Source organism: Catharus ustulatus, unplaced genomic scaffold (assembly GCF_009819885.2).
Source record: "Catharus ustulatus isolate bCatUst1 unplaced genomic scaffold, bCatUst1.pri.v2 scaffold_109_arrow_ctg1, whole genome shotgun sequence".
NCBI lineage: Eukaryota > Metazoa > Chordata > Aves > Passeriformes > Turdidae > Catharus > Catharus ustulatus.
The window spans coordinates 42,169-66,916 of NW_024879456.1; the positions used below are offsets into that span (position 1 = coordinate 42,169).

The 24,748-nt window shown below is 53.9% G+C and overlaps 2 protein-coding genes across 2 annotated transcripts; both read right to left on the bottom strand.

Moving 5' to 3' along the window:
• Nucleotides 1–5,477: 5,477 nt before the first annotated feature.
• Nucleotides 5,478–6,894, bottom strand: LOC117011326 (zinc finger protein 3-like). The gene is given in 4 exon segments (XM_033086675.1): nt 5,478–5,837; nt 5,839–6,174; nt 6,177–6,227; nt 6,862–6,894. Coding segments are annotated over 4 exon segments (549 nt in total). The 3' UTR covers nt 5,478–5,708.
• Nucleotides 6,895–10,963: 4,069 nt separating this feature from the next.
• Nucleotides 10,964–13,372, bottom strand: LOC117011327 (serine/threonine-protein kinase pim-1-like). The gene is made up of 5 exons (XM_033086677.1): nt 12,845–13,372; nt 12,701–12,751; nt 12,097–12,466; nt 11,711–11,887; nt 10,964–11,434 (listed from the first exon to the last, which is right to left on the bottom strand). Exons 1-5 carry the CDS (start codon nt 13,370–13,372, stop codon nt 11,295–11,297), a joined length of 1,266 nt encoding a protein of 421 aa, XP_032942568.1. The 3' UTR covers nt 10,964–11,294.
• Nucleotides 13,373–24,748: the final 11,376 nt, after the last annotated feature.

Below are 24,748 nucleotides of genomic sequence, written 5' to 3' on the forward strand. Positions count from 1 at the left end.
ACTACCCAGAAGAAGAAGAAATGCCAGGCTGCTCCTGCTGCTGCTGCTTTTCCTACTCAGGACTCTGTGCCAAAAGGCTTTAGCCTGGACTTTAATATTCTGACCTCTTTGCCATCGAGACTGATGTACTTCTGCAATAAACAACTTTACAGCAACCAACAACTGCTCTTGTCTCTTTGAAGACCCAGACCCATGAATAACTTGACAAGAGCCAGGTGACTTCCCCCTCCCAGTAACTCATCCCTTGATGCTCCAAAACTCCCTGAGTACCTGAATCACCCCAAGCTCTTCATCCCAACGTGTGGCTGTCTCATGACAGACACCATCCCAGCCATCCTACCTGTCCCAAACACAGCCTCGTTCTTGGTGGGGCAGAGGTGCTGCTGGGGAAATTGGTGTGTGCAGGGGATCCTTTATTCCCCTTGTGCAGCTCCAAGCTCCAGAGGGCAAAGTTCTGGTTTCTAGGGCTGTGCCCCTTCTGAAATTTGTCGTGTTTAATACCCAAGTGTCACAAGCCCATGCCCTGTGGCAGCAGCCAGTGCCAGGACAGCCCCAGGAGCTGCGCTAATGCCTGGCACTGCCCAGGAGGGACTGATGGGAGGGGGAGTTCATAAGGAAACCTTCACTGTGCACGAGAAGGTTTTTTTTGTGCCTGGGATCGATTTTCAGGGGTTTCTGTGTAGGAGAGTAGATTGTGAGAAATTAGGAATGGGGCTGTGGCCGAGCCTCATCCCTCATAGGGTGCAGCTGTGTAAGGCAGGTGACCATCATTAAAGGAAAAGGAGCACGGAATGCTGATTTATATTGACCAATCACAAGAGTAAAAGGGCACACAGGTGTTATGTATACGGGAAAAGGGTATAAAAGGTTGTACTGGAGAATAATAAAGTGCTGCTACTTGGAATTATTTCTGGTGTTAGCTGTGTGTCCTCTGTCGTTTCTGGGCTTCAAGGAACCTAAGTAGCGGCAGCAGGGCCCGGCCGGTGGGGGTGGTCTGGGCTGAAAATTTTGCGCCCCAGCGTGGTGCCCAAGGGCTGAGCGGAGCTGGTTTGGAACACCAGCACGTCCCTGCAACTCAAAGCCGCTTCCCCGGCTCCGGCTGCCGCCGCTCGGCACCGCCGCGGTCCCGCGGAGTCACCGCTCGTTGCGCAGCTCGAGGGGCTCGATCCAGGCCGCGCCCCGCCCGTCCCTCGCTGCGGCTCCTTCAGTGACACGGGGCGGGCGAGAGCCCTCGGGGCAGCTCCAGACGCCCCAGCTCATCCTGGCTGTGGCTCCTTCAGTGACACGGGGGCCCCGAGACACCCCGGTGCTGCCCGGACAAACCCTCTGGGTGGCTCTTAGAGTGTCGGAGAACGGTCACTGCTGGTGCGGGTTTTTTCGCTATTTTTTATTCTATTCTCTACGACCGCTGCTTCTCGCTGCAGCTCTTCCACCAGACACGGGCAGTGGGGAACCCTCGGTGCGGCTCTTTTCTTGTAGTTTATGCTATTGTCTGTTCAATTCTATTCACACCTCCCGCCCACCCTGAACTTGCCCATCCCGCGATGTGGCTCTTCAGTGACACCGGGCGCTGGGGGTCCCCAGCACAGCTTTTTATTCTATTTTACTCTATTCAGGGACCCGGGGTGGCACAAATCCCTTGGGGTGAATCTGACAGGGCCCCGCGCCTCAGGGCCGGGCCCTGAGTGACCACACGGGTGGGGAGGGACCCCCGCTGGACAGGGCACGGACTGACCCCATGGAAGGGACCCCACGCCCTGGAGCAGGGCAAGGATTCCTGTCCCTGAGGGGGAAGCAGCGGCATGAACTGGCCGTAACCCCCATCCCTTCTCCCTGCACCGCTGGGCAGAGGAGGGAGGGAACTGGGAGCTGTGTGGAATTTTTACATCCATCGTTACAAAGCGGAGTCACAAGTGGAGCTCTGCTTTCAGATTCAAACGAGGGAATCCAACGTGGTCGCTGGGACTCCCATAAGCTCGGGGTGTTACTTGATATTCTGAGATACTCGATATTTTAGTTTTGGCACTATGAAGCCCTTCAGCAGCAATGTCTGTCCCACTCACTGGTTTCTGGCTCAGACCCAACTCGGAAATTGGACAAGAAACCCAAAGTCCCAGGAGAAGCAGCTCTGCCTTTTTTTTTTTTTAATCTATAATCCCGTGTTTCTACTCTGTCAACCCCCCCATCCCTTGTCCCCCTCCTGGAGGTTTGTTGGGAGGTGCCGTCCCACAGCCCTTCCTGCCCCAGCACCCGCGGCCGCTCCGGTGCCGTCAGGCCCCGGCTGGAAGGGAAAGCACAAACCCCTCTGGAAATAAACCCGGTCTGGGGGAAAACCCTGCAGGAGGGATTGAATCCCATGGACAGCGCTGTCTGAGAGTTGGAGATTCCAAATGCTCCAGGGGGCCGGAGGGAGCCACGCTGGGGCCTCGGGGCCTCCCTGGGGCACCTCTGAGACCCCCGAGCAGAGCGACCCCTCCCATCCCCCAAAATCCGCAGGTTTGGGTCCACTGAGGAAAAGAGCTGGAAAAAGGGATTGGAAAGGGGGTGGAGCCTGAGGGGAGCCCTCAGCCATCGCTTGCAATGGAAGGGCTTTCTGCAGGAAAGCCACAGGAAAATCCTCCAGAAACCAAGGAAATAATGACGAATTTTTTAACTCCTTCCGTTCCTGTTTCCTAGAAGGTTCTGGCCAGGTCCTGCCAGAAGGAGCCAGGGGTGGGAAGGGGGCTCAGAGCCTAATTGGGGAGAAAAGTTTAATTGAGGTAAAGAAACTTGAGTTGTGGGGAGAAAATGTGAATGGAGGGGATTTGAATGGGAGGGGATGATTAGAATAGGGGAGAGAAAATGAAGTGGGGGGAGGAGCCCCCCAGCCCTGGGCTGTGCCCCAAAGGTGCTGCAGCCATTCCACTGATCCAACCCCTGGGCTGGGGGCACGGAGCTGCCACTGCTCCCCGGGAATGTCATGGGATAAAAACTCCATTCAAGCTTTTATGTTCCCAGGCAATCCCAATAAGGTCCCAGTTGCCTCCAACATGGTCCCAGTTTCTCCCAGTCATGCCCTGTATGGCTCCATTTACTCTCAGTCCCTCCCAGAAGGAGTTCAGTGTGGCCCCAGTCACTTCCAGTATGAACCCAGTCATTCCTGCTAGGATACCATGTGCCCCCATCATGGTGCCAGTTTCTCCAAGCATGATCCCAGTATGATCCCAGTAACTTCCACACACTCCCAGTACTATGCCAGTCACTCCAAGTATGACCCTGTCAGTCCCAGTATGATCCCAGTGTGACTGCAGCATGGGCCAGCTGCTCTCAGTATGATCTCAGCTGCATCCTGCATTTTTCCAACTGTGTCTTTTCACCACTACCATGGTTCCAGTCACTCCCAGGACGATTCCAGTCAGTCCCAGTCTGAACCCAACCATGCCCAGTAAATCCCAGCAGCACCCAGTTGCCTTCAGCGTGTTCCCAGTAGCCCTCAACGTGGTCCACGTGTATTCCAGTATATCCTAGTGTACTCCCTGGTGCCCCAAATCTGGTCCTGCCCAGTCCCAGTCCAGGTCTCAGTGCATCCTGGTGTCCCAGTCTGCCCCAGTCCATCCCAGCCATTCACATTCCCTCCCGCTCCCTTCCCGGTGGTGGCCACAGCCCCTCCCCATGGCCTCGGGCCCGGCTGGGACCCCTCGCTCCGTTCCCATGCTGATTTTGGGGGTCACGTGTCGCCCCCCAGCCCTGCTGTCATTCTGCCCCCACCCGGCTGCTCCCAGTGTTCCCAATAAATCTTCCCAGTTCACCCCGGTCCTGATTTTTAAGGGGCACTGGGATAGGACTTGGGGAGAACTCCTCGGGGTGGGGGCAGAACAGGCCCCGGGATGTAACGGGAATGGGGACACCATGTGTCCCCCCGTGTCATTCTGCTCTGGGATGGCACCTGAACCCCAGCACGGAACCCAGCGAGCCCCTAAAGGCACCGGGACCACCCCGGCCAGCCCCAGGGAGAAGGGATGGACGAGGAGGAGGAGGGATGAGTAAGGAGCAGAGGAAGAGATGGAAGAGGAGGGATGAGGAAGGGGCAAAGAAGGGATGGGGGAGGGATGGGGAAGGAGTGGGAGAAGGGCCGCTGTGGGGCACTGGGATCAGCTGAGGGGAACTGGAAGAGATGGGAGAGAACTGGTGTGGCACTGAGAGGAGCTAGGAAATAATTTGGAGAGAGTGAAGAAACACTGGGGGAGAGTGGAGTGGATTGGGGCAATGGGAGAGAGGATGGAGGTCTGGGAGACCTTGGAGAGGAATTGAAGTGTGCCGGGAGTAACTGGGAGGGAGTTTCAGATAGCCTGGAATAAACTGGGAGACGTTTGGGAGTCTAGAATGGCTGAGAAGGAGTTTGCAGGAGGCTGAGGAGAGTGGGATGAGCTTCCGGGGGTCCTGGTGGACACTGGGAGGAGCTTTGGGTGTTGTGAGTGTAACTGGGAGGAATTTGAGTGAGCCTGGAGGGGCTGGAAAAAGATGGAGGATTGGAAAGCAGGGGCTAGAATGAGGTTGATTGCTAGGAAGAGACTGGGAGGGTCTTAGTGAGTCCCACTGGGACTGGGAAGGGACTGGGAGAGGGTTTGGGGGTCCTGGGGTGGTGGAAGGCAACTGGGAGGGTGTTATGGGATCCTAAGAGGGACAGGAGGGGTTTTGGGGGGTCCTGGGGAGGCTGGGAAGAGATTGGGAGGAGGTATCAAGGGGTCCTGAGTGAGCCAGAGGCAGTTTGGGAGGGTGCTTGGAGGGGCTTGGGGTGTGTGGGAGAGATTTTGGGGGATCCTGAACCCTGCGGACCCCCAGAGATGCCACCGGACGCCGCCTGCAGCAAGGTGCTGATGGAGATCGGGACTCCGTGTTGGACTTTGTCTTCCTGGCCCTGGGGCTCGGCTTTTAACAGAAAGTGAGGGAGGGGGGTCCCAAGGGTCATATACCCCCTCCCTCAGAGCGTGTGTGCTCCCCCTGGAACCCCCAGCCCACTGTCACCCCCTTTTCTCTACCCACAGAGCTCCCGAGCCCGCAGCGGCCTCAGCCCCTCCCCGTGGCCTCAGGCCCAGCCAGGACCCCCAACACTCCCCCCGTGCTGATTTTGGGATGGTCATCTGTCCCGCCAGTCCTGCTGTAATTCTACACCAGCCCAGCTGCTCCCAGTATTCCCAATAAACCTTCCCAGTCTGACCCAGTTCCATTTACTAGAGGGACTGGGCAGATCAGTTCCATTACCTGGGGGGACCCCGCGGGGGGATCGTGATTGGGCGGGAGGGTGGGGTCCAGGTGGGGAACACTGGGTGCTGCGGGTCTGCCCGGCAACCGGTGAGTCATCAGAGCTGCTCTCTCTGATTGGCTGAATCTTCTTCATCGCATTGTCTGATTGGCTGAGGAGAGGCCCGGGAGTTGAGAGCAGGAACAGGAGAGATCCCGCCCCGAGCACCGAACGGGAACAACAGACCCAGCCTGGGCACGGGGAGGGAATTTATTACCAACCAAATCACAGCAGGACACGGAGAACGGAGAGAAATTTCTAAAACCCCTTCCCCTCCACTCAACAGGGACCACCAGGAGCACGGATCACCAGGGCTCTGCCCAACGGAGGTCACTGGGGATCATCCAACACCGATCCTCCCATGGGGGATGGAGCTGGAGCAGAGCACGAAGCTCTTCCCACACTCGGGGCACTCTCAGGTCTTCCCTTAGTGGAGGCTCTGTTGGTGTCGGGTCAAGTGAGAGCTCCTGGAGAAGCTCTTCCCACACTCAGGACACTCGTAGGGCCTCTCCCCGGTGTGGATGCGCCGGTGCCTGATGAGATGGGAGCTTGCGTTTGAATCCCTTCCTGCAGTCGGGGCAGCGGAAGGGCCTCTCCTCTGTGTGAATTCGCTCATGTCTGAGGCGATGGGAGCTGGTGTGAAACCTCTTCTCACACTCAGGACACTCGTAGGGCCTCTCCTCAGTGTGGATGAGCTGGTGTCTTCTCAGGGTGGAACTCTGGCCAAAGCTCTTCCCACATTCCAAGCAGGTGTAGGGCCGTTCTCCTGTGTGGGTCACCTGGTGCACCATCAGATGAGTTAATGTCCTGAAGCTCTTCCCACATTTCCCACACTCATAGGGCTTCTCCCCAGTGTGGATCCTCTGGTGCCGGATCAGGCTGGAGCCTGTAGCTGAAATCCCTTCCCACATTCCAAGCACTTGTGGGGCTTCTCCCCTCCAGGAGGCTTTCTCCACCAGCTCTGAGCTCTGCCTGGATCTCCAGCCACCTTCCTGGCTCAGGGAGGGTCTTTCCTCCTCACAGCTCCCTGGGCTGGATTTGCAGCCCTTCCTCATGAGGGATCTCCGAGGGCTTTTCCTCCTCCATCCACCCACAGACTGGGAATGAAAATCCTGGATTGGGGAAAAAACAAGAGGAGAGGGCCTTCAGCTGGGGGTTCCTCCTTGCCTCAGTTCATCATTGGGCATCATGTGTCTGTAAGGACCGCCAAACACTAAGATTGAGCCAAAAAATCCCCAAAACATCAAGACACAGATAAAAACCTCCCAGACAGCAAGACGTAGCCAAAACCCCCTCCAAAATACAATCAGCCCAGCAGAACACCAACACAAGAACGTTTATCCCCGTAAAGCTCAATAACATCAAGATGCAGCCCTCTGAAAATGGGGGATCCCCCTCTACAGTCACCTGCCGCAAGTGGCGGGGAGTAACACTCCTGGGGCTGGGGGCGGGTAGCAGCTACAGGCAGGGGTGGAACCTTGCGCTGCTTCCTGTTTCTGCTTCTCCTTTCTCCCCCTCCTCCACCTCCTGTGTCCCTGCTCTTCCTCACACTCCTCTTCTTCCTGCTACTCCTCCTTCACCTGCGCATTCCCAACTACTCCTCCCACGTGCATCGTTTGACCATTCTGTTCTTCAACCCTGCTTCTCCTTCCCTTCTCCTGCTGCCCCCAGGCCCAGCACCCAGTGCCGGCTCCCTCTTGCCCCCAAACCCACAGCATCCCAGCCGAGGGGCAGGGATGGAGCTGGGGCAGCTCGGCCTGGGGCAGCGCTGGGCTCTCGGCCGCTCCCGCCCGCACTCGGTCCCCACTGCAGCCGCTCCCGCCACCACAGCGCGGGGGGGCCCGGCCTTGGCGCTGCCCCCCTCCCACCTCCCCAAATTCCCCTGGCGGGGGGCGCTGGGGCCCGGGGGGCGCAGGTGGGGTCCAGGTGGGGAACGCTGGGAGCTGCGGGTCTGCCTGGACACTGCTGAGTCATCAGCGCCGCGCGCTCTCATTGGCTGAGCGCTGCCCCAGGGGCGGGGCTGCACCAAGCGGGGACACCCTGCTCCAGGGGGGATGGCCCCGAAACGGGGGAACCCCATGGGAGGGACAACAGCAAAGGGTCTGTACAAACAGATGCTGGAATCTGCTCCCACATAGGGCCAGGGACGGGTACATAAGGAAGTGACAGCAGAAGTGTTACAGATACTCGTGACAAATCGGAGGAGCCAGTTTGGATTAATCACAGAAAATTTATTAGTAAGCAAATTTAGCAAGCGATAACTGAGCAAAACAGCTCTGGGCGGCCAGGGAGTCATTGCTCCGCCAATGGCTCGCACCAAAAAGCAGTTTTAGTTCGTTTTTATACAGTCTATTTTACGGTTCTTGCGGTTGCTCGTTCTGATTTGCTGGTGTACTCTGCGATTTTAGCAAGCAGGGGCGAGGAGTTGCTCGGGGGTCGCTTCCACCTCCTGGTGGGAATTGATAAGGGTCTGGTGTGGTCTTTCCCAGCACGTCCTCTGGTATTGTTCTGTCTCTGTAGCCTTGTGGGGGCTCCTCTTTGTTTACTCAACAGGAAGAGGTGCTAACGAGTAACCTTTGCACTCAGGGTCTGTAAGCACTTACTGAGCAGGATTTGACAACAAAGCACATTCCATTACAAGAGCTCCTCTGAGTTTAGTGAGCTAGTGGAGCCTGCGGAGCACATGAGACCCGGGAATGAGGGAAGGGCTGCCTGGGAAGGGTCAGATAAAGCCCATGAGGGCATTTCTCTTTCCGAGGGGCTCCTGGGGAGACAAAGGAGAAAAGAAGGATGTCCCATCTCGCGACGTCTGCTTTTTGCCTTCAGTAGGAATCACTGCATACAAGAGTTTACTTGATCCCTTTGATGCCAGGGAGCACCCAGAACTTGAACCTTGCTGGAGTCCAGCCCTGCCTGCCTAGCTTGGAGTACAGGGAAAACATAAAGAATCTGGGTGGCCTTTGAGCCAAAAGGGCATTTTGCCGCTTCTGATTTCCTCCCAGCTTTTGCAGTGGGTTGACAGCTCCATCCCTGCAAGCCACTCCCTTTTGCAAGTGTCCTGGGGTGGCGTTATGGTGCTCTACTGACTGAGCAGGCCCTGCCCAGTCTGAGTCCCTTAATATAGTAGATGGAGATAAAGTCCCAGTGGCACATGTCAGAGGTTTGTTAGGGAAGACAGTATGGATTAATTCTGCCTCGAGAACAGACAAGCCTATTCGTGGGATTGTCTTTGCTCAAGGACCAGGTTGTACATGGTGGGTAATGCAGAGAGATGGAACAACACGATGTGTACCTCAGGGAGATCTGATTGTGGGGTGAGACACATACACAAATATGATTGTTTGCTGAATGTTACCACCATTGTCTGTACATTAGATCACACAGACATGAGACAGAAGGAAATGTGTAAGTGTCGAAGGTCTGAGCATGTGAGATAGAAGGAAATGTGTTAGTGTCGAAGGTTTGAGCAAGTGAGATGGAAGTTTTTACTTGATGAAGTTTTTACATGGTGTTTAGTAGTATACTCACGATATGGAAATAAGGGGTGGAATGTCCTGGGGTGACGTTATGGTGCTTGTATCCCCAATCATATGTTCTGTTTAAGTGAAGGTTTGTTTTGTCTACTTATCAGTTGGCTCCTCTCCCCCATCATCTGTGTTTAGGGGAGGCTAGGTTTGCAGGCTTTGCTGGCTTGGGCTGGATTTTGCTTTTGCTTGGCTTGCTGGCTTTGGCTCTGCTGGCTTTTGCTTTTGTTTTTGCTTATTAGTTAGTTTAGTTAGGCAGTCCAATTTCTTTACCCGGACTTCCTTCCTTCCTTCCTTCCTTCCTTCCTTCCTTCCTTCCTTCCTTCCTTCCTTCCTTCCTTCCTTCCTTCCTTCCTTCCTTTCCTTCCTTTCCTTCCTTTCCTTCCTTTCCTTCCTTTCCTTCTCTTTCTGTATACCATCTCAACCTGTTCTGGACCAGGACCTGGGAAACACCAAGGAACACCGGGAATCTGCAATTTGTGATCTGCAGCAGTCATCCCCAGCGCTGGAGACCGATAACTGGCCAACCACTGCACAGGAGAGATTTTCTGAGTTTGCCATCCTCTCAGAGCGGTGAAAGAGTTTTTTGTCATCTGGGGCTGTTCATTTTCTTTTCGTGTGTTGGGGAGTGTTTTGTTTGTTAAATGAACAGGTTTTTTCCACTTTTCCTCTGAGGAAATTCTTCCCAAACCTGGTGGTGGGGGGAGGAGTCGTGGGGGTTTTGTTTTCTGGGGGCTCCTTCCGGAGGTTTCCCCCAAATTTGCCCTAAACTAGGACAGCAAGGCACATGCAGACCTTGCTTGAAGCTCAGGGTTCTTGAAGGGGATACTGCAGTTGGCAAGAGGAGCCGTTGTTGAATTTTTCAGGCTGTTTAAGCCCCCATCCCAAATGCCACCAAGTGGTTGAGGAAGGGCAGAAAAAGACTTCCGTGGAAGAAGGGAGGCCAAAAGCTTGGAAAAGGATGAAAGAAACACTCGGATGATGATGATAATAACAAGAAAAAGATTTATTTTTGACAGCAAATGAACAGCTGCCGCCATCCAGCCCTCCCAGACTGGCAGGCTGAGCGGTGCTGTTTCCAGGGCATGAGGTGCTGGTAGCCTGGGGAGAGAAAGCAGAAAGCCACGGTCAGTCACAGCAGGCTCCTGTCCCCTATGTGCCACCATGGCCTGTGCTGGGCCAGGCTGCTGGCTGTGCTCAGAGCCCAAACCTCCCGACCCATGCTCTCATTTTTAGAGGAGAGCAGCATGGCAGGCCGTGCTCCACCTCTTCCGCTTAAGCACGGCACAGCAACCTCCTCAGCAGCTGCAAGAGCGAGATTCCCATGTGCCCACTGCCGTCTGCTCCAAGCCCTTCTGCCATCTGTGCTCTGGAACCGGGTACCCACCTCTGGAGACCTGCTGCCAGGAGAGGAGCCGATCCCACACGAGGTCCTCGTCCTTCTTGAAGGGGATGTCCCCGCACACCGTGGCCCTCCCAGGGTAATGCCGGCACTGGACGGACTCCACAGACGGTGCTGGCACTTCCCCAGCCGGTCCGGGCACCAGGTGCAATCTTCCTGGAAAAAACAAAGAACAATTGCATGAAAGTCAATTCAAAACAAGACCTGGAAACAAGAAAAAGGGCCAAAGGTTATCAGCGTTTCACAGGCCTGGGGAGGGTCAGACCACTCCATGAGAGAATGAAACCTGTCCACGGGTGGGGAAAAGCCCCACCTTTCCTGCCCGTAAGCCCATCCATTCCTCAAGAGCCTGCAAAGCAGAGCAGCTGGGGCAGGGCTGCAGAACCCGTCCCCCTCTGCCGCTCCCCATCCACATGGATGGATGCTTTTGTCAGGCTGGCTGCCCCCACCCCAGCCCGCACCAGGCATGCTGGCACAAGCTGTCAGCGAGGCCAGGAGCTGGCTCCCCTTCCACATCTGTCCCCTGTGCCGCCAAAAAGCAGCTGGGCGGGCGGTGGCGGAGATATTCTTATTCCCCATTGCTGCAGAGCCAGGAACCTCCAGCACGTGGCCAGGCCGAGCCCTGCTGTACCTGGAAGCATGAGCATTCCCCCCACCCTGCACCGGCTGGGGACTCATCTTGATTTCATTGGGGTGCACAGCGTGTCCTCCAGGAAGGGACTGGAAGCAAAGCCCATCGGCGTTGTCCCTCCAGCGACCAGCTCCAGGACGTTCTCCGGCTCCACGTCGTGCTGCAGAAGAACACGCCAGCTGTGCCTCGGCTTGTGGGGACATCACGATGCCATTGAGCTGCAGGGGGATGTTTCCCCTTCTCCAGTCCATGGTAACTTCACCGCACTGTGCCATGACTTCTCCAATAGGACGGGGAGCCCTGAGCCGCTCCCTCCACAACTCGCCGGGGACCCACAGAAGCATCTCCTCGGCCGTGCTCTCCGCTCTGTGCCACGGCCACAGGGAAACGCTCTGGGCATTTCTTGGAGCGCCATGAGACGCCAGCAGCTGGTACGTGCTGGGCTGCTCCTGGATCCTACTGTGCAGAGGGATGGATCTCTGCTGTCTCATGGGCCAGGTGGGGCTGCTGCAGCCAAGGATGCTCTAAAAGGTCTTCCAGGCATGGCCTGTCTGCAGGGTCCATGCATAAACACCACCTGATGAGGTGCTGGCACTCTGCAGGGAGAAACCAGAAACTGCTGGTCAGCTCCTGTCCATGCTCTCCCAGATTCCACGGTGCCCACGTCACACTAGGAGTGCTCGGAGCTGCACCCAAAGCTTCCCATCCATCCTCCCTTTTGGAGGAGGGCAGCACAGAAGCGCACGTGCTGCGTCCTCCAGCTAAGCCCAGGAGATCAACCTCCTCCCTAGCTGCAAGAGCAGGATGCTTATGTGCCAGCTGCCCAGTCCCAAACCTGTTCTTGCTCCCTTGCCTTGAAGGCACATGCCCACCTTGAGACACCCGGGGAGGGAAGAAGAGCTGGCCCCGGACGATGTCCTCTCTGGTTTTAAAGGGAAGGTGCCTGCACACCAGCTGATACAGCAGGATGCCCAGGGTCCAGATGGTGGCTGGCTGGCCGTGGTAGCGGCCGAAGAGGATCCACTCTGGTGGGAAGTACTCCCGCGTTCCTATGGGACACGGCCACAGCTCATCAGGCCGATGCTGCTCCCGCCCTCCCAGCCAGCTCCACAACAGCCAGCCCCTGCCCCCGTCATAAAACAACTTGGCTGCAGCCGGCTGAAGAGGGATTCCCCCTCCCTCCCTCCCTCCATCTTCCCCCTGTGCCACCAAAGGGGAGAAGCTCCTCTGCCCGGCTGGGCCCCGGCTTTGGGCTCACCTGCCATGTGGGTGTACAAGGTGTCCTGGAGGATGGTGCCGCACCCAAAGTCAATGAGCTTTGCGTCGCCGGTGGCCAGGTCAACGAGGATGTTCTCGGCCTTGATGTCGCGGTGCAGCACGCCGCGGCTGGTGCAGTGCCGCAAGGCCTGCAGCACCTGGCGGAACACCCCCCGTGCCACGGGCTCTGGCAGGAACTCCCCTGCGTGCAGCAGGTGCCAGAGGTCCCGGCAGCGCTCCGGACGCTCCATGATGAGGGCAAAGCCGTCGGGCAGCTCGAACCAGTCCAGGAGTTGTACAACGCCGCGGAAGCCAGGGCACGACACCATGGAGAGCAGCACCAGCTCCAGGGGCACAAGGGCGCCGTCGTGCTGCGGGGGGAGCGCGATGCCGTCAGCGGGGCCGATGCTGGGCCGCGCCTTCGGCCCCCCGTGCCTGGCCCTGCCACAGCTCGGCACTGCCCGGCCCGGGACGCTGCGCGGCCCCCGCTCCCTCCACGCTCGCTCCCCTCGCAGCGTCCCGGCTCCCACCCTGCCAGGCCTGGCCTTAGCCCCGCCCGGCACGTCCTGCCCCGCCGGCTGCTCCCGCTGGCCCCGCTCACTCACCAGCCGCGCCCACTCCCAGATGCGATCGCGGGGCACTGCTTTGATGGCCACCTGCAAGCCAAGGGGAGTGGCGGGCTCAGCTCTCAGCTCTCATTTCGCCACCCGGCGCCTCCCTCCCCTCTCCGAGCCGGCACCGTCTCTTACCGGGGCGCCGTCGGCGAGCCGGGTCCCGGCGTAAACTCTGCCGCAGCCGCCGCTCCCCAGCAGCGGGCCCAGCCGGTAGAGCTGCTCCAGGGGAGGTTTCTCCGCCCGTGCGGCCGGCACCGCGCTCTCGCCATTCTGCCCGGGGCACCCGCCCGCCCCGGGCGCTGCTGCTTCCTGAGCCGCCCCGGGCTCCGGCGGCTCGGGGCCGGCGGCCGAGCTGACGGGCGGCGGGGCTCGGACAGGGGAAGCTGCCGGCGATGGGGCAGGAGCCGGGCGGCTGCGGGGCTGCTGCGGGGGGAGCCACGGGAGGGGCCTCGCTCGGGGCCGGGGCCGGGGCCTCGTCAGGCGGAGCCAAGAGCTGGTGCTGCTCCACCACCACCACCACCAGAGGGAGGAGCTCTCCCACAGACTCTTCAGAAGGTGCCACAGCCGAGAGGGAGAGAGCCCCGCGGGGGCGGCACAGCGGCGGGCCCGGCAGGGACGGGCAGGGGGCCGGCTCCCCCACGGGCGCCTTGCGGGACGCGGCATGGCCCGGATGGGAGAGGCGAACACGGTAAGGACTGGAGTTGAGGGATGTGAAAGGGAGAAGGGGACGGAGAACGAGCAGAAAGTCGAGCAGAAAACTGATCGACAAAGGCGCTGCTGCTGCTTCTGCTGCTGCTGCTGCTGCTGCTGCTGAGTTGCCGCAGCGTATGGACGTTCGTCCGTGGCCTCCGCGAACCCAACGGAGGAGCCCCACGCGCCCCGTGGAACCAAACGGTCAAAGAAAGAAATGAAAAGCGAAGTGAATTCCTTTAGCGAAATAACCAAATAAAGCAATGTAGGAATAAAGAAGACTGCTGTCTTGTGGCTTTCTTCTTTGGGTGAGATGAAGCATTTTGTGGAGAAGAATTGCCTCTTCTGACAGTTTTGCCAGTGTGGACAGGAGCGGAGCATTTAAATTTCAGGTAGAAAAGAGAAATGGTGTCAGTATTGTCATCTCTTTTCATTCTCTTTCAAGACACTTGCAGGCTGCCAAAAGCCGTCGTCTGCAATGTGGAACTTGGTGCCAAGTTCCTTTTTGTGCCAGAGGATGAGGAGGGGAGGTATCCCAGAATCATGGAGTCATGGCATGCTTTGGCTGGGAAGGGACCTGAAAGATCCCATTGTTGCAAGCCCCGTGTGCTGTGGCTGGGGACCCCTTGCACTGCAGTGGCTTGTCCAGAGCTCCATCCAGCCTGGCCCCGTCCGCTGTCAGGGATGGGGCATGCACAGCTTGTCTGGGCAACCTGTTCCAGGAAAGGCTTTTTTTGAATCCCTCATGTAAACCTGCTCTCTTTCAGTTTGGATCCATTCCCCCTTGTGCTGTCCCTGCCTGCCCTTGTACAAAGTCGCTGTCCAGCTTTCTTCTAGGTTGCTGTCAGGTACAGGAAGGCTACAGTTGGGTAAAGCCTAAGCCTAAGTCTCTTTTCCAGGCGGAAGAAGCCCAGCTGTCTCAGGCTTTCCTTGCAGGAGAGCTGCTCCAGCCCTCGCAGCATCTCTGTGTCCATCCTGGGCTCCTGCTCCAGCGTGTCCCTGTCCTTGCCGGCCGTGCTGGGTTGTTGTTGCAGAGTCAGATGAAGCTGCAGAGTGTGCAGGGAGCATGCCACACTCGATGAACTCCTTGCCTTCTTCTGAGCCGGGTAAAGGGAATCAGAAGTTACAGATCAGGTAAAAGGGACAAAGTGATTGAGGTGAGAGCACACCTTGACAATCAACTCATCCAATGGGTGCCCACTAGACAGTGGCCCAGCTCCCACCTTCCCTCTGAGTGAGGCTGAGCCCTGCTGGGCCTCCCCTTGTCCTCCTCCCTGGCAGTGACCCTGGGGGCAGCGCTGCTCAGCTGCCTCTGCCGGGGCTCCTGGGCCAAGGCCCCTGAGCTGGCCAGGAGCCCAGAGCTCCATTGCCCAGGCTGGGCTTCTGCACATCAGCTGTGCAGCCAGGCAGGGGAGGGAATCAGCCTGCATGGGGAGACTGCACAAGTCCCTTCCTACACAAGCTCTCCTTGCACTTTTGGTCTGGGTTAGTGTTGTATGCTCAGAAGAAGCTCTGGAGGCTGTTCAGCTTTTGTCATACTCTGTGAACCTCTTGCTTGGGGTTGTTGATTTGGACTTTGAAGCTTATGGTGTGTTCAGACACCTGAAAGCATGCTGTGTGGCTGAGATGTTTCTCAGGGATAGAACTAAAGTTGCTTTTTACAATAAATCTTCTCTTGGAGCTCCTTGCCTCATACAGTCATATTTGAGGAAGCAAGTTTGACAATAAGGGAACACAGATTTAGGATATGTCATCTCACTTGTGTTCATTGTGTAGAAAAACAGAGGAGCACTGCTTGAGAGCTGTCTAACCTAAGGGAACTTGCCATCAAGAACTTAGAAAAGTGGGGAGAGATGGAATCAGTAGCACAAGGATCTGCATTGAGATTCACGCACAGGCCTGAGGTCTCTGTTTCATTTTCTGGCTGCCAATAATCCTAGGGAGCTGAGAATTGCAGAGGGTTCATTTCATTTTGATGAAAGCAGCAGAAGGGTGACAAGGAGTTCAGTTTCTGTCTGCTGAAACATCACCAGGGCCTGGAGCTGTTCAGGTGCAGCTGTGCTGGTTTTCCCTCTTCACAAAGTCATTTTTTAACACCTTTCTGCACTCAGCACTTGTGCTGGTTTTGCACAGAAGTTACCTGAGAGGAGAGCACACACAGACACGCACACACCCCGGGGTTTTTCTGGATGAGAACTTCCTCTGCGAGTTGCTGGGACCAATCGGGATGCTGATTTAACAATTGACAGCCTGGCAAACCAGTTCAAAAGTTCCTTCTCCTCCATGAATGCTCTCGGTTCAAGTGCAAAGCTCTGTTTTGATTTCTAGATTTCAGTGAAGTAAGAGCCCATTTTCCAGAATGGCAGGAGATTGAGAAGATGCCGTGAATGTTGGCTGAAAAAAATCTTTTTGTAAGCTATGGGATAGACTGGACTACACTGAAAATTCCTATAAATTGTGGAGAAAACATGTGGGGGTTGAAGTGCTTGAGAAAAGGATCCTTTGCCTGGAGGTAATGGGGGGGTCTCTGGTTTGGAAAGTGAAAAGACTAACAGAGACATTTGATGAGAAAAAGAGATGAAGAGAACTTTTACCTTTGAACAGCTTGCCCTTAAAAGTAATATCCCATGAGTTTAAGATGATCCATAACACAGCTCTGGAAAGATTGTAAAGATGGGAGGAGTTTCACGAATTTGCAGATTTTCCCAAGAGGATGCAAATGGTGAAGGTGAAGATAGAAGAGAACTTTTACACTGCCGTCAAATGGTGCCCCGTGTGAGGACTGCCACTACCGGACGGCGGAGTCCCCAGTAGGACGAGACTCCGCTTGGAGGAGCAGGAGGGAGGATACGCTCGGAGAAGTGGGAGACGCTCAGAGAAGCGAGAGACGCTCGGGAGAAGCGGGAGACGCTGGCCAGCGACAAGTCTTCAACCCCTCTGGAGAAGAGGTGAGCCACAGGGGCTGGTTCCCCTGAATTCTAATTTGCTATGGGGAAACATGGGACAGGCAATGTCCAGAGATGAAAGGGACGTTTTTGAACTTATGCTAAAACTGTTACAGCAGCATGGCAGATACCTGCCTTCAAATCAGTTAAAAACTTTATTAAAATAGACATCATTAAAGCTGCCGGGAGTTTCCCGAACCACAATCTTTGGGATGAAGTGGGAGTGAAACTTTGGAATGCTGTAACTAAGGGAGACAAAGCGGCTGCAAATATGATTCCCTCTTGGAGGGTCATCTTTGAAACTTTAAAAACCCAAGAAAAATCACCACCTCAGAATAAGGGGGATGCTGCCACCCCCTCTGCCGCAGATGCTCAGAGCTCTTCACAATCCAAAGAGACAGGAGAGACTGTTCCATCTCTCTCTGCACAACCCACGGCACCCCCTCTCGCAGCCCCCACTGGCCCAGCCGTAAGGGTGAAAGGCTTTTCACAAGCCATTGGGGCTTTTGCTGCTGGCTACGGCCCAGAGGACAGCAAAGAAGAAGGAGAGGAGGATCCCTCTGATCCTGATGACGAGCCACATTTATTTCCCCCCAGCCCTCATGAAAACTGGGTTCGTTTGAAACAACAAGCATTAATACAGGGGGATCTGGACACTGCTGAAAATATTGTTGCTCTGGTTGTTTATTCGGGAACGCAAAAACGGACAGCCCAATGAGAGCCACTTTCTTTCCAAGGAATTAAAGAGCTCCGATGGGCAATTACTGATCATGGCATTGGCTCTCCATTTTTTATGAGCATTCTGGAATCTGTGCTTGCTGCCCACACAATGACCCCACATGATTTAAGGATGCTTGCTCGGTTGCTGCTAACACCTGCCCAATTTGCTTTATGGGAGAAAGAGTGGGAGAGAGGTGTGCAGAATTTGCTTGTTACTTATGTGGGTCATGCTAATATGGCTCTGGCAAACCTCACAATCAGATCAGACAGCTCATGGGCATGGGGCCACATACCAATCCTGCTGCCCAAGCCTGAGACTGCCTGAGGGAAGCCTTAGATGAAACCCGGGAGGCAGCTCAGCAGGCGTTCTTTAAGATCCCTGATACTAAAAGACCCCAAAAAGCTTTTACCTCCATCACTCAGGAGGCACAAGAGTCGTACATGCATTTTGTGGACCACCTTAAGCAAGCACTCGAACGCCAAATTGAAAATGCAGAAGATCGTGAAATCTTACTTTTGAAACTTGCTGTTGAAAATGCTAACACAGACTGCAAAAAACTCCTTAAGTCTTTGCCAAATCAAAACCGAACTTTAACAGAAATGATTGAGGCATGTAATCGTATTGGGACTTTAGAACACCAATACGAAACTATGGCCAAAGCTCTTGCTGCCATAAGAGGTCCCTCTGAGTCTGCAGAAGTCTGTTATGGGTGTGGCAAGCCTGGCCACTTTAAGAAAGACTGCTTGGCTCTGAAAAAAGCAGCAACTTTGTGTCCACGATGTCGAAAGGGATGGCACTTTGCTAACAAATGTCGTTCTAAGTATGATTCTGAAGGTCTTCTGATCCAGGGAAACTGGTCCCACAGCGTGGGACGGCGCTGCCGCACTCCAACACAAAAACTCCGGCCACCTCCACAGATGCCATCGCAAGTGCCACCACTGCAGGTGTCCCACGTAGCGTCTCCTCAAGTCTTCGACCAGCAACCACAAGTAGTGCCAGAATGGACTTGGCCTCATCAGTCACAGTAATGTTACTTGATTCTTCTATTAATTTACTCCCTACAGGAATCTTCGTATCACCTGGACCGCGAGAAGGCGTTTTGCTGATAGGGAAAGCTTCAAGAAACCCTGCAAGACCTTTTGTTCTCCCTGAAGTAATAGACTCTAACTATACTGGAGAAATAAAAATCATGACATTTACACCCTTTCCCCCCTGTAGTATCCCTAAGGGAACCTGCATTGCACAGTTAATCCCTTTCTCACATGATTCAGTGCTTGCTGCTGGGGAACAAAAAGGGGAGGTGGAGGGAGAGTCTGATCCTACGGGAACTTCACAAATATTATGGGTACAGACAATTTCTGATAAGTGCCCCACTTGCAAATGCACCCTGTCACTACAGGGACAAAAAATAATAATCACTGGTGTCATAGATACCGGGGCTGATGTAACTGTCATTTCTCAAGATAAATGGCCTTCTAATTGGCCCCTCACTGAAGTACCCCATGCCTTCACCGGAATAGGGGGGGGTCAGCAAAAGCTTTCAAAGCCAAAATCTCATTCAAATCACAGGACCAGAAGGTCTTATTGCTTCTGTTAAGCCATTTGTTTTGTCTGTACCTATGGTGTTATGGGGACATGATGTACTTTCTCAATGGGGTTTCAAAATTCAGTCTGACTTTTAGTTGGGGCCATTGAGGTGCACAACACCCTGAAACTAACCTGGAAAACCACAACACCCATCTGGGTGGATCGATGACCCCTGCCATTAGTTAAATTGTGCGCACTCACTGACCTTGTCTAAGAACAACTTCAAAAGGGACATATAGTCTCGTCCACCAGACCCTGGAATTCCCCTGTGTTTGTAATTAAAAAACAATCTGGCAAGTGGCGTTTGCTCCAGGACCTCCGTAAAATAAATTCTGTGATGGAGCAAATGGGGGCTTTACAGCCCGGCCTTCCCTCCCCCACCGTGATCCCTCGAAATTGGCATTTAACAGTCATTGATTTAAAAGATTGCTTTTTTGATATTCCTCTGCACACTGATGATGCTCCTAAGTTTGCTTTTTCTGTACCTAGCACTAACATGCAAGCTCCCTTGCAGTGATACCACTGGGTTGTGCTTCCACAAGGAATGAAAACCAGCCCTACTATTTGCCAGTGGTTCATTGCAAAAGTCCTCAGTCCTGTTCGCCAAAAAATGCCTGCTGCTTTGTTGTATCACTACATGGATGACATTCTAATTGCAGCAGAAAAGCAGGAGGTGATGGAGGAAACCCTAGCCCTTGTCATTGCTGCTGTAACGCAGGCAGGACTTAGTCTTACCTCAGAAAAAATACAACAACTACCTCATTGGAAATACCTTGGCTGGCGCATTAGGACCCAATCTATTTCTCCTCAGCCTTTGCAAATTCACACAAACATTCGCACTTTGCATGATGCTCAAAAACTTTTGGGGACAATTAATTGGGTTCATTGCAGGAAAGCCAATTGCAGAGGCAGATGTCTTTATCCATTAATTTCTGGTATTTAACTTTCACTGGACCATTTTTAATACCTTAGATGGTGGGGCATGGTCCTCTTCATTTAGAGGGTGATCTTACCCAGCCAAGAATTTCCTGTGACATATTTCCTAGCTATTATTCCTATGAAATGAGGCCTAGGCAGATATACCTGACTCCCTGCTTTCTGTACTGGTGCCACTCCCAATGGGTCCCACAGAGAGCTCTGGCTGGAACCAGAGGAACAGGAGAGTTTATCATCTTTGGGGAAAGGGGCAGGCAGTGCAGGAGGACTCTAAGGCTGTTGTGAGGTTATGCAGGGACCAAATGAGAAGGGACAAAGCCCAAGTTTAATCTGGCTACTGCAGTGAAATCCTAGAATCCCAGAATGATTTAGACTGGAAAGGACCTGAATGATTGTCTCCTTCCAAAGCCCTGGCTGTGGGCAGGGACACCTTCCACTAGAGCAGGTTGCTCAGGGCCCCGTCCAACCTGGCCTTGAACACTTCCAGGCTTGGGGCATCCACAGCTTCTCTGGGTAACCTGTTCCCAGTGCCTCAGCAGCCTCACAGTAAGGAATTTCTTCCTAGAAACTTGAAAAAGAGAGTAAAAATATTTGTATAAATACATCAGCAACAAAAGCAGGGTTAAGGAGAATCTCTGTCTTTTATCAGAGGTGGGGATAAACACAGAACAAAGGATGAGGAAAATACTGAAGTACTTCATGCACTCTTCCTTGGGGAAAAGCTGTCAGGCTGGGCAAGCCCAGGGCGTGGTGGAACTCAATGGAATTAAATCCAGCTGGCAACTGGTCACAAGTGGTGTTCCCCAGGGCTCAGCACTGGGGCGAGTCGTGTTCCATATCTTCATCAATGATGTGGAGGTGGGGATCAAGGGCACCTCAGCCTGTTTACAGGGGACGCCAAGCTGGAGGCAGTGTTGATCTGCTGGGAGGTAGGAAGTCTCTGCAGAGAGATCTGGACAGGCTGGATCATGGGCTGAGGCCCCTTGTAGGAGGTTGAAGAAGGTGAAGTGCCCTGTCCTGCACTTGGGCCACAACAACCCCATGGGAGGTTACAGGCTGGAGGCAGAGTGGCTGGAAAGCCACCCAGCAAACAAGGAGCTGGGGGTACTGGTTGGCAGTGGCTGAACCTGAGCCAGCGCGTGCCCAGGTGGCCAAGAAGGCCAATAACATCCCAGCCTGGGATGTGCTTTAGTGGTGGCCTTGGCAGTGTCAGCGGTCTCAGGTTATTGGGGGGATTCTCTGGTGTTAAAGGTGTTTTCCAATGGAAACAGGTCTGCAATTTTCAACCTCCATTCCTTGTTTTGAAGGATGCAGTCCCAAAAAGACCTACATTTGTGTTTTTAAGGAATTGTGTTTCTAGAATCTTTCCTTGAAAAGAAAGGGAATCAGACTTTTAATGCTCTTGAGACACTTTTATTCCTTGTCCTTTACGTGTGTGTTTGAATTGAGGTGCTTTTGTACAGAAAGGTTGGACCATGGGATAAATGCAAACAACTTAGCAGCAACGGCACTTTTTTCATCCAGTTTTCTGCTTCCTTTACCCATGGGTGGCAGATTTGGGAGTATTTGTCTTGTCCTTTGAGTTCTGGCTCAGACTTGTTCATGGATATGTTGTGAAATCTTATTTACTCCTTTCTCCTGAAAAAATCTTGCCGACTGGTGGAAATTGCTAGAGACAAGGATTTCAAGTCAGTCCCCAGTAAGATTAGCCCAATGTTGCTGCTTAAATCCAGGTACTCTTGTATTAGAATGGAGTGAAGTATTCTAACTCCACAGTCCCCTCCCCTTCTTTTTTAACGCCTCTTGGGGGAAGTCCTTTATGCCATTCCAAGTCTTTGTTATCAAATGTGTGATGTTGCTGCTGTAGCAGCAGCCTGAGTTCAGTGGGAACAACTCCAGAGCACCAGGTGCCACAGCAGTGGGCACGGTGAGAGACTTGTCTCTGCTGCCATGGCCATCCAGCCACGGGGAGAGCAGCTGCTGGGGCTTCCCCCATTCTGCTGACAGCAGTCTGCCCCCACCATGTGGGCTGTATGGCCAGGATTTTGGCAGAATGTGGAAAATGTATTGTTTCCATGTATTTTTCTGTTGTCTAACATGACCTGACTGGAGCAGTTTGGTAGGCAGGATGCCCTGTGGGCTGGGGCATGGCATGGATGAGTGGCTGTCACTTGCACTGGCAATGTCATTTTTCCAGGCAGGCTCCTGATACAGCTGTGGGGGAAGGCACCAGCAGCTGAATCAGGCCCAGCCAGCAGCAGCAGCACCTTGAGGAGACCCTCATCTGCAAAGAGCCCGTCACCCCCCCTGCTCCCCCATGGCAGCACAAGATGATTCCAGTGCAGGGGAAGGGCTGCAGCAGCCTGGAGACTCCTTCAGCCAGGACTTGCTGCAATCTCATTGCTGCATCTGTGCTGGGATGATGCTGGCTGCAGCAGGGGTGTCCATGCCCAGGAATGCTGCTCAGCTCAGGGAGGCAGAGTGTGCACAAAAGCTGCACTCAAAGCACTGACCACAAAACCCTGGAGCCACTGGCAAGTGCAGCAGCTCTCCTTCATTCCATGCAAGTGAGAGCTCAGCCTTGGAGCCTGTCCCTGGGAGCAGGGAAACACTCTGAGTATGGTTCTGAATTTTCAGGGACAGTCAAAATGAGAATGCTTTTGAGGCAGGTATTGCAGTATTTGGTTGGGGTGTGTCTGCAGGAAAGAAAGCAGGAGTAAACCCAAGCCATAACCAAGGACAATCTTGGCATGGCCAATTTACACCCTACAGATACACTGATCATATTGGCCCTGGGAACACAGGGGGCTTCTAATGCAGAGTGCAAATCTTCTTTGAATAGATAGGAGAGATGAGACTTGAAGATATAATTTTCCTGATGAAGGAAAAGGGATCAGACCCACTGGCCTCTAATTCAAGCTCAGTTCTGCCAAATCAAGCATGATTAGTTTTATCTGCTCTGTTGGAGGGTATTTCAGAAGGACCTGCCCCGTGCTATTTCCATTAAGAATATTCTGAATTGTCAGGAACTGCCAAGTTCAGAAATGTTTCGAGGCAAATTGTTCTTGCTTTTGGGTTTCAGTATCTCTGCAATAAAAAAGTAGGGAATAAACCCCTGAAGCAATGAAGCAGAGATAAGGTAGATCTTTTGGATGATCAGTTTGCTCCCTACAGATATTGGCCAACAGAAATCAGGGGTCATCAACTGGGGAGTGCAAAGCTTCTTTTATTTCCAACGCCTGGTGTATTGTTTGTGTCCCACCCCTTTATTTGTTGTGAAGAGAAATAAACAAAATCCCAAATGAACAAGCTGCAGTCCAGAAGTGAGTGGGAATTACAGAAATAAAGGCCTTGAGAAGTAGCTCTGGAAAGCAGCTACTTCCTAGCCAGTGTCAAACCCTCAGGCCTGGCCTGCCCAGGCCCAGGGCTGGCTACCCTTGGGAAGGGAAGGGAAGGGAGAGGGATGGAGTTGGGGTGGGGGTTCTGTGGCCATGGGAACGAGAGAACCACGGGCGAGCGCGTCACAAAGAGGCAGCCCCGCACTGGGGCTGGGAAGGTTGTGGGTGACACAGACACAGCAGCAGGAGATGTGTCTGGCTCTGCCTGTCTGTGCCGACTGCTGGCGATTGGAGTCACCCACCTTGTTCTAGGGCTGGGCACCAAGCTCCTATCGCTGTCTGCAGAGACAGAGTTCCCAAATTCAACCCCAGATACTTCTGTGAGACAGAAGCACGGGTTCAAACATGGATTTTACCGGAAAAGGAAAGAGCACAGAAGGAAAAGGTGAGGATAGGAAGGAGCTGAAAGGCCTGAGCCAAATGGAAAAAAATCTCACCAGCTTTCAGGGAAAACTGGTCCATGGTGGTCATCTCGGGCTGTGTCAGAGTTGGTGGCTGACAGCTACAGGTGATCTGGCGAGGACACCCATGGCATCACAACGTTCTGTCATTAGTTTACTCTGCTTCCTCCTGTTTGACAGTAGCCAAATCACTCATAGTGTCAACCAGGACAGGGACTGTGACCACAGGTGACCACAAATCGGACATAGTCTTGAGATGCAAGTCCTGTTTCTTTCTTTGCCATCAATGTTGAGTCTCAGTACAGAAAAATTTCCTGTTCTTCCTCTGCTTGGTGATTGATTCCAACACTGAGGATGATATCACAGTGCTATAAAAACACCAGCAAGGCCTGCCTGCTTGCTGAGAACTCTTTGTAGTTTGCAGAAAATGCAGTCACAGCGGTGTGGGTCTTTCCTGGGTATGCACAGAAGGCCAATGTCAAGAAGAAATCCTTTCTCCCCTCTTATCATTGGAGCCTTCCACCTTTCCCTTCAGACTTCCTAACTCAATGGTGTTCAGAGGAATTATGAACAGGCTAATTCAATGAAAAATAAAACCAAAGAAATTTTCTCAAAAATTCAAAAATCCCTCTAGTGCCTCAACCATTAGATGTGTTGATGGTGGGATAAAGGAGGGAGTTCACCTAACTCACTTGTTCCCTTGTGAGCATGGCTCAACCTCACTCAGAGGTAAGGTGGGAGCTCTCTGGTGGGAGGAAGGGTCTTGTGGCAGCCTGGAGAGCCTGTGCACATTGGCAGGGAACAGTTCCGCCCTGCAGGTGCCCCCTGCCATGAGCTGTGCTGCTGCCAGTGCCCCGTGGAGCTGTAGGGCTGCTGAGCTGTGGGGTAGGGAGAGGAGCAGGAGGCTGCATGTGCAGCTGAGCCATTGCTGAAAGCACAGGGCTCTGGGCTCCCTGCTGTCCCAGGGCAGCCCAGAGGCCAGGGTGTTCCCTGGGAGCTCTGTGCAAGGGGCTCAGGGTGTGACCCTGGGCTACCTCAAGGGGCTGCTGGCAGAGCGTGTTTCCCTGTGCAGCTATGTAGAAGTTTCCAGGAAATGTAACCATGAAACATGGAGCTTGAGATGCTTTAGGTTTGCATTGCAACCACTGTTAACACTTCTGTTTCCGTTTTGCAGACCTGACTGGCTACTCTCTTGCCAAGAAGTTTTCTCTGGACACTTCCTATCTGCCCTTACCCACAAAGTCCTTGCCTCCCGTCCAGAAGAGCTCTTTCCTCCAAGCTCAGGAAGGAGCTGCCGCCTGGCTGAAGAGTGATAGAAGAATAGGATTTATGCATTAGGCTTTATAGTTACAGATGTACAT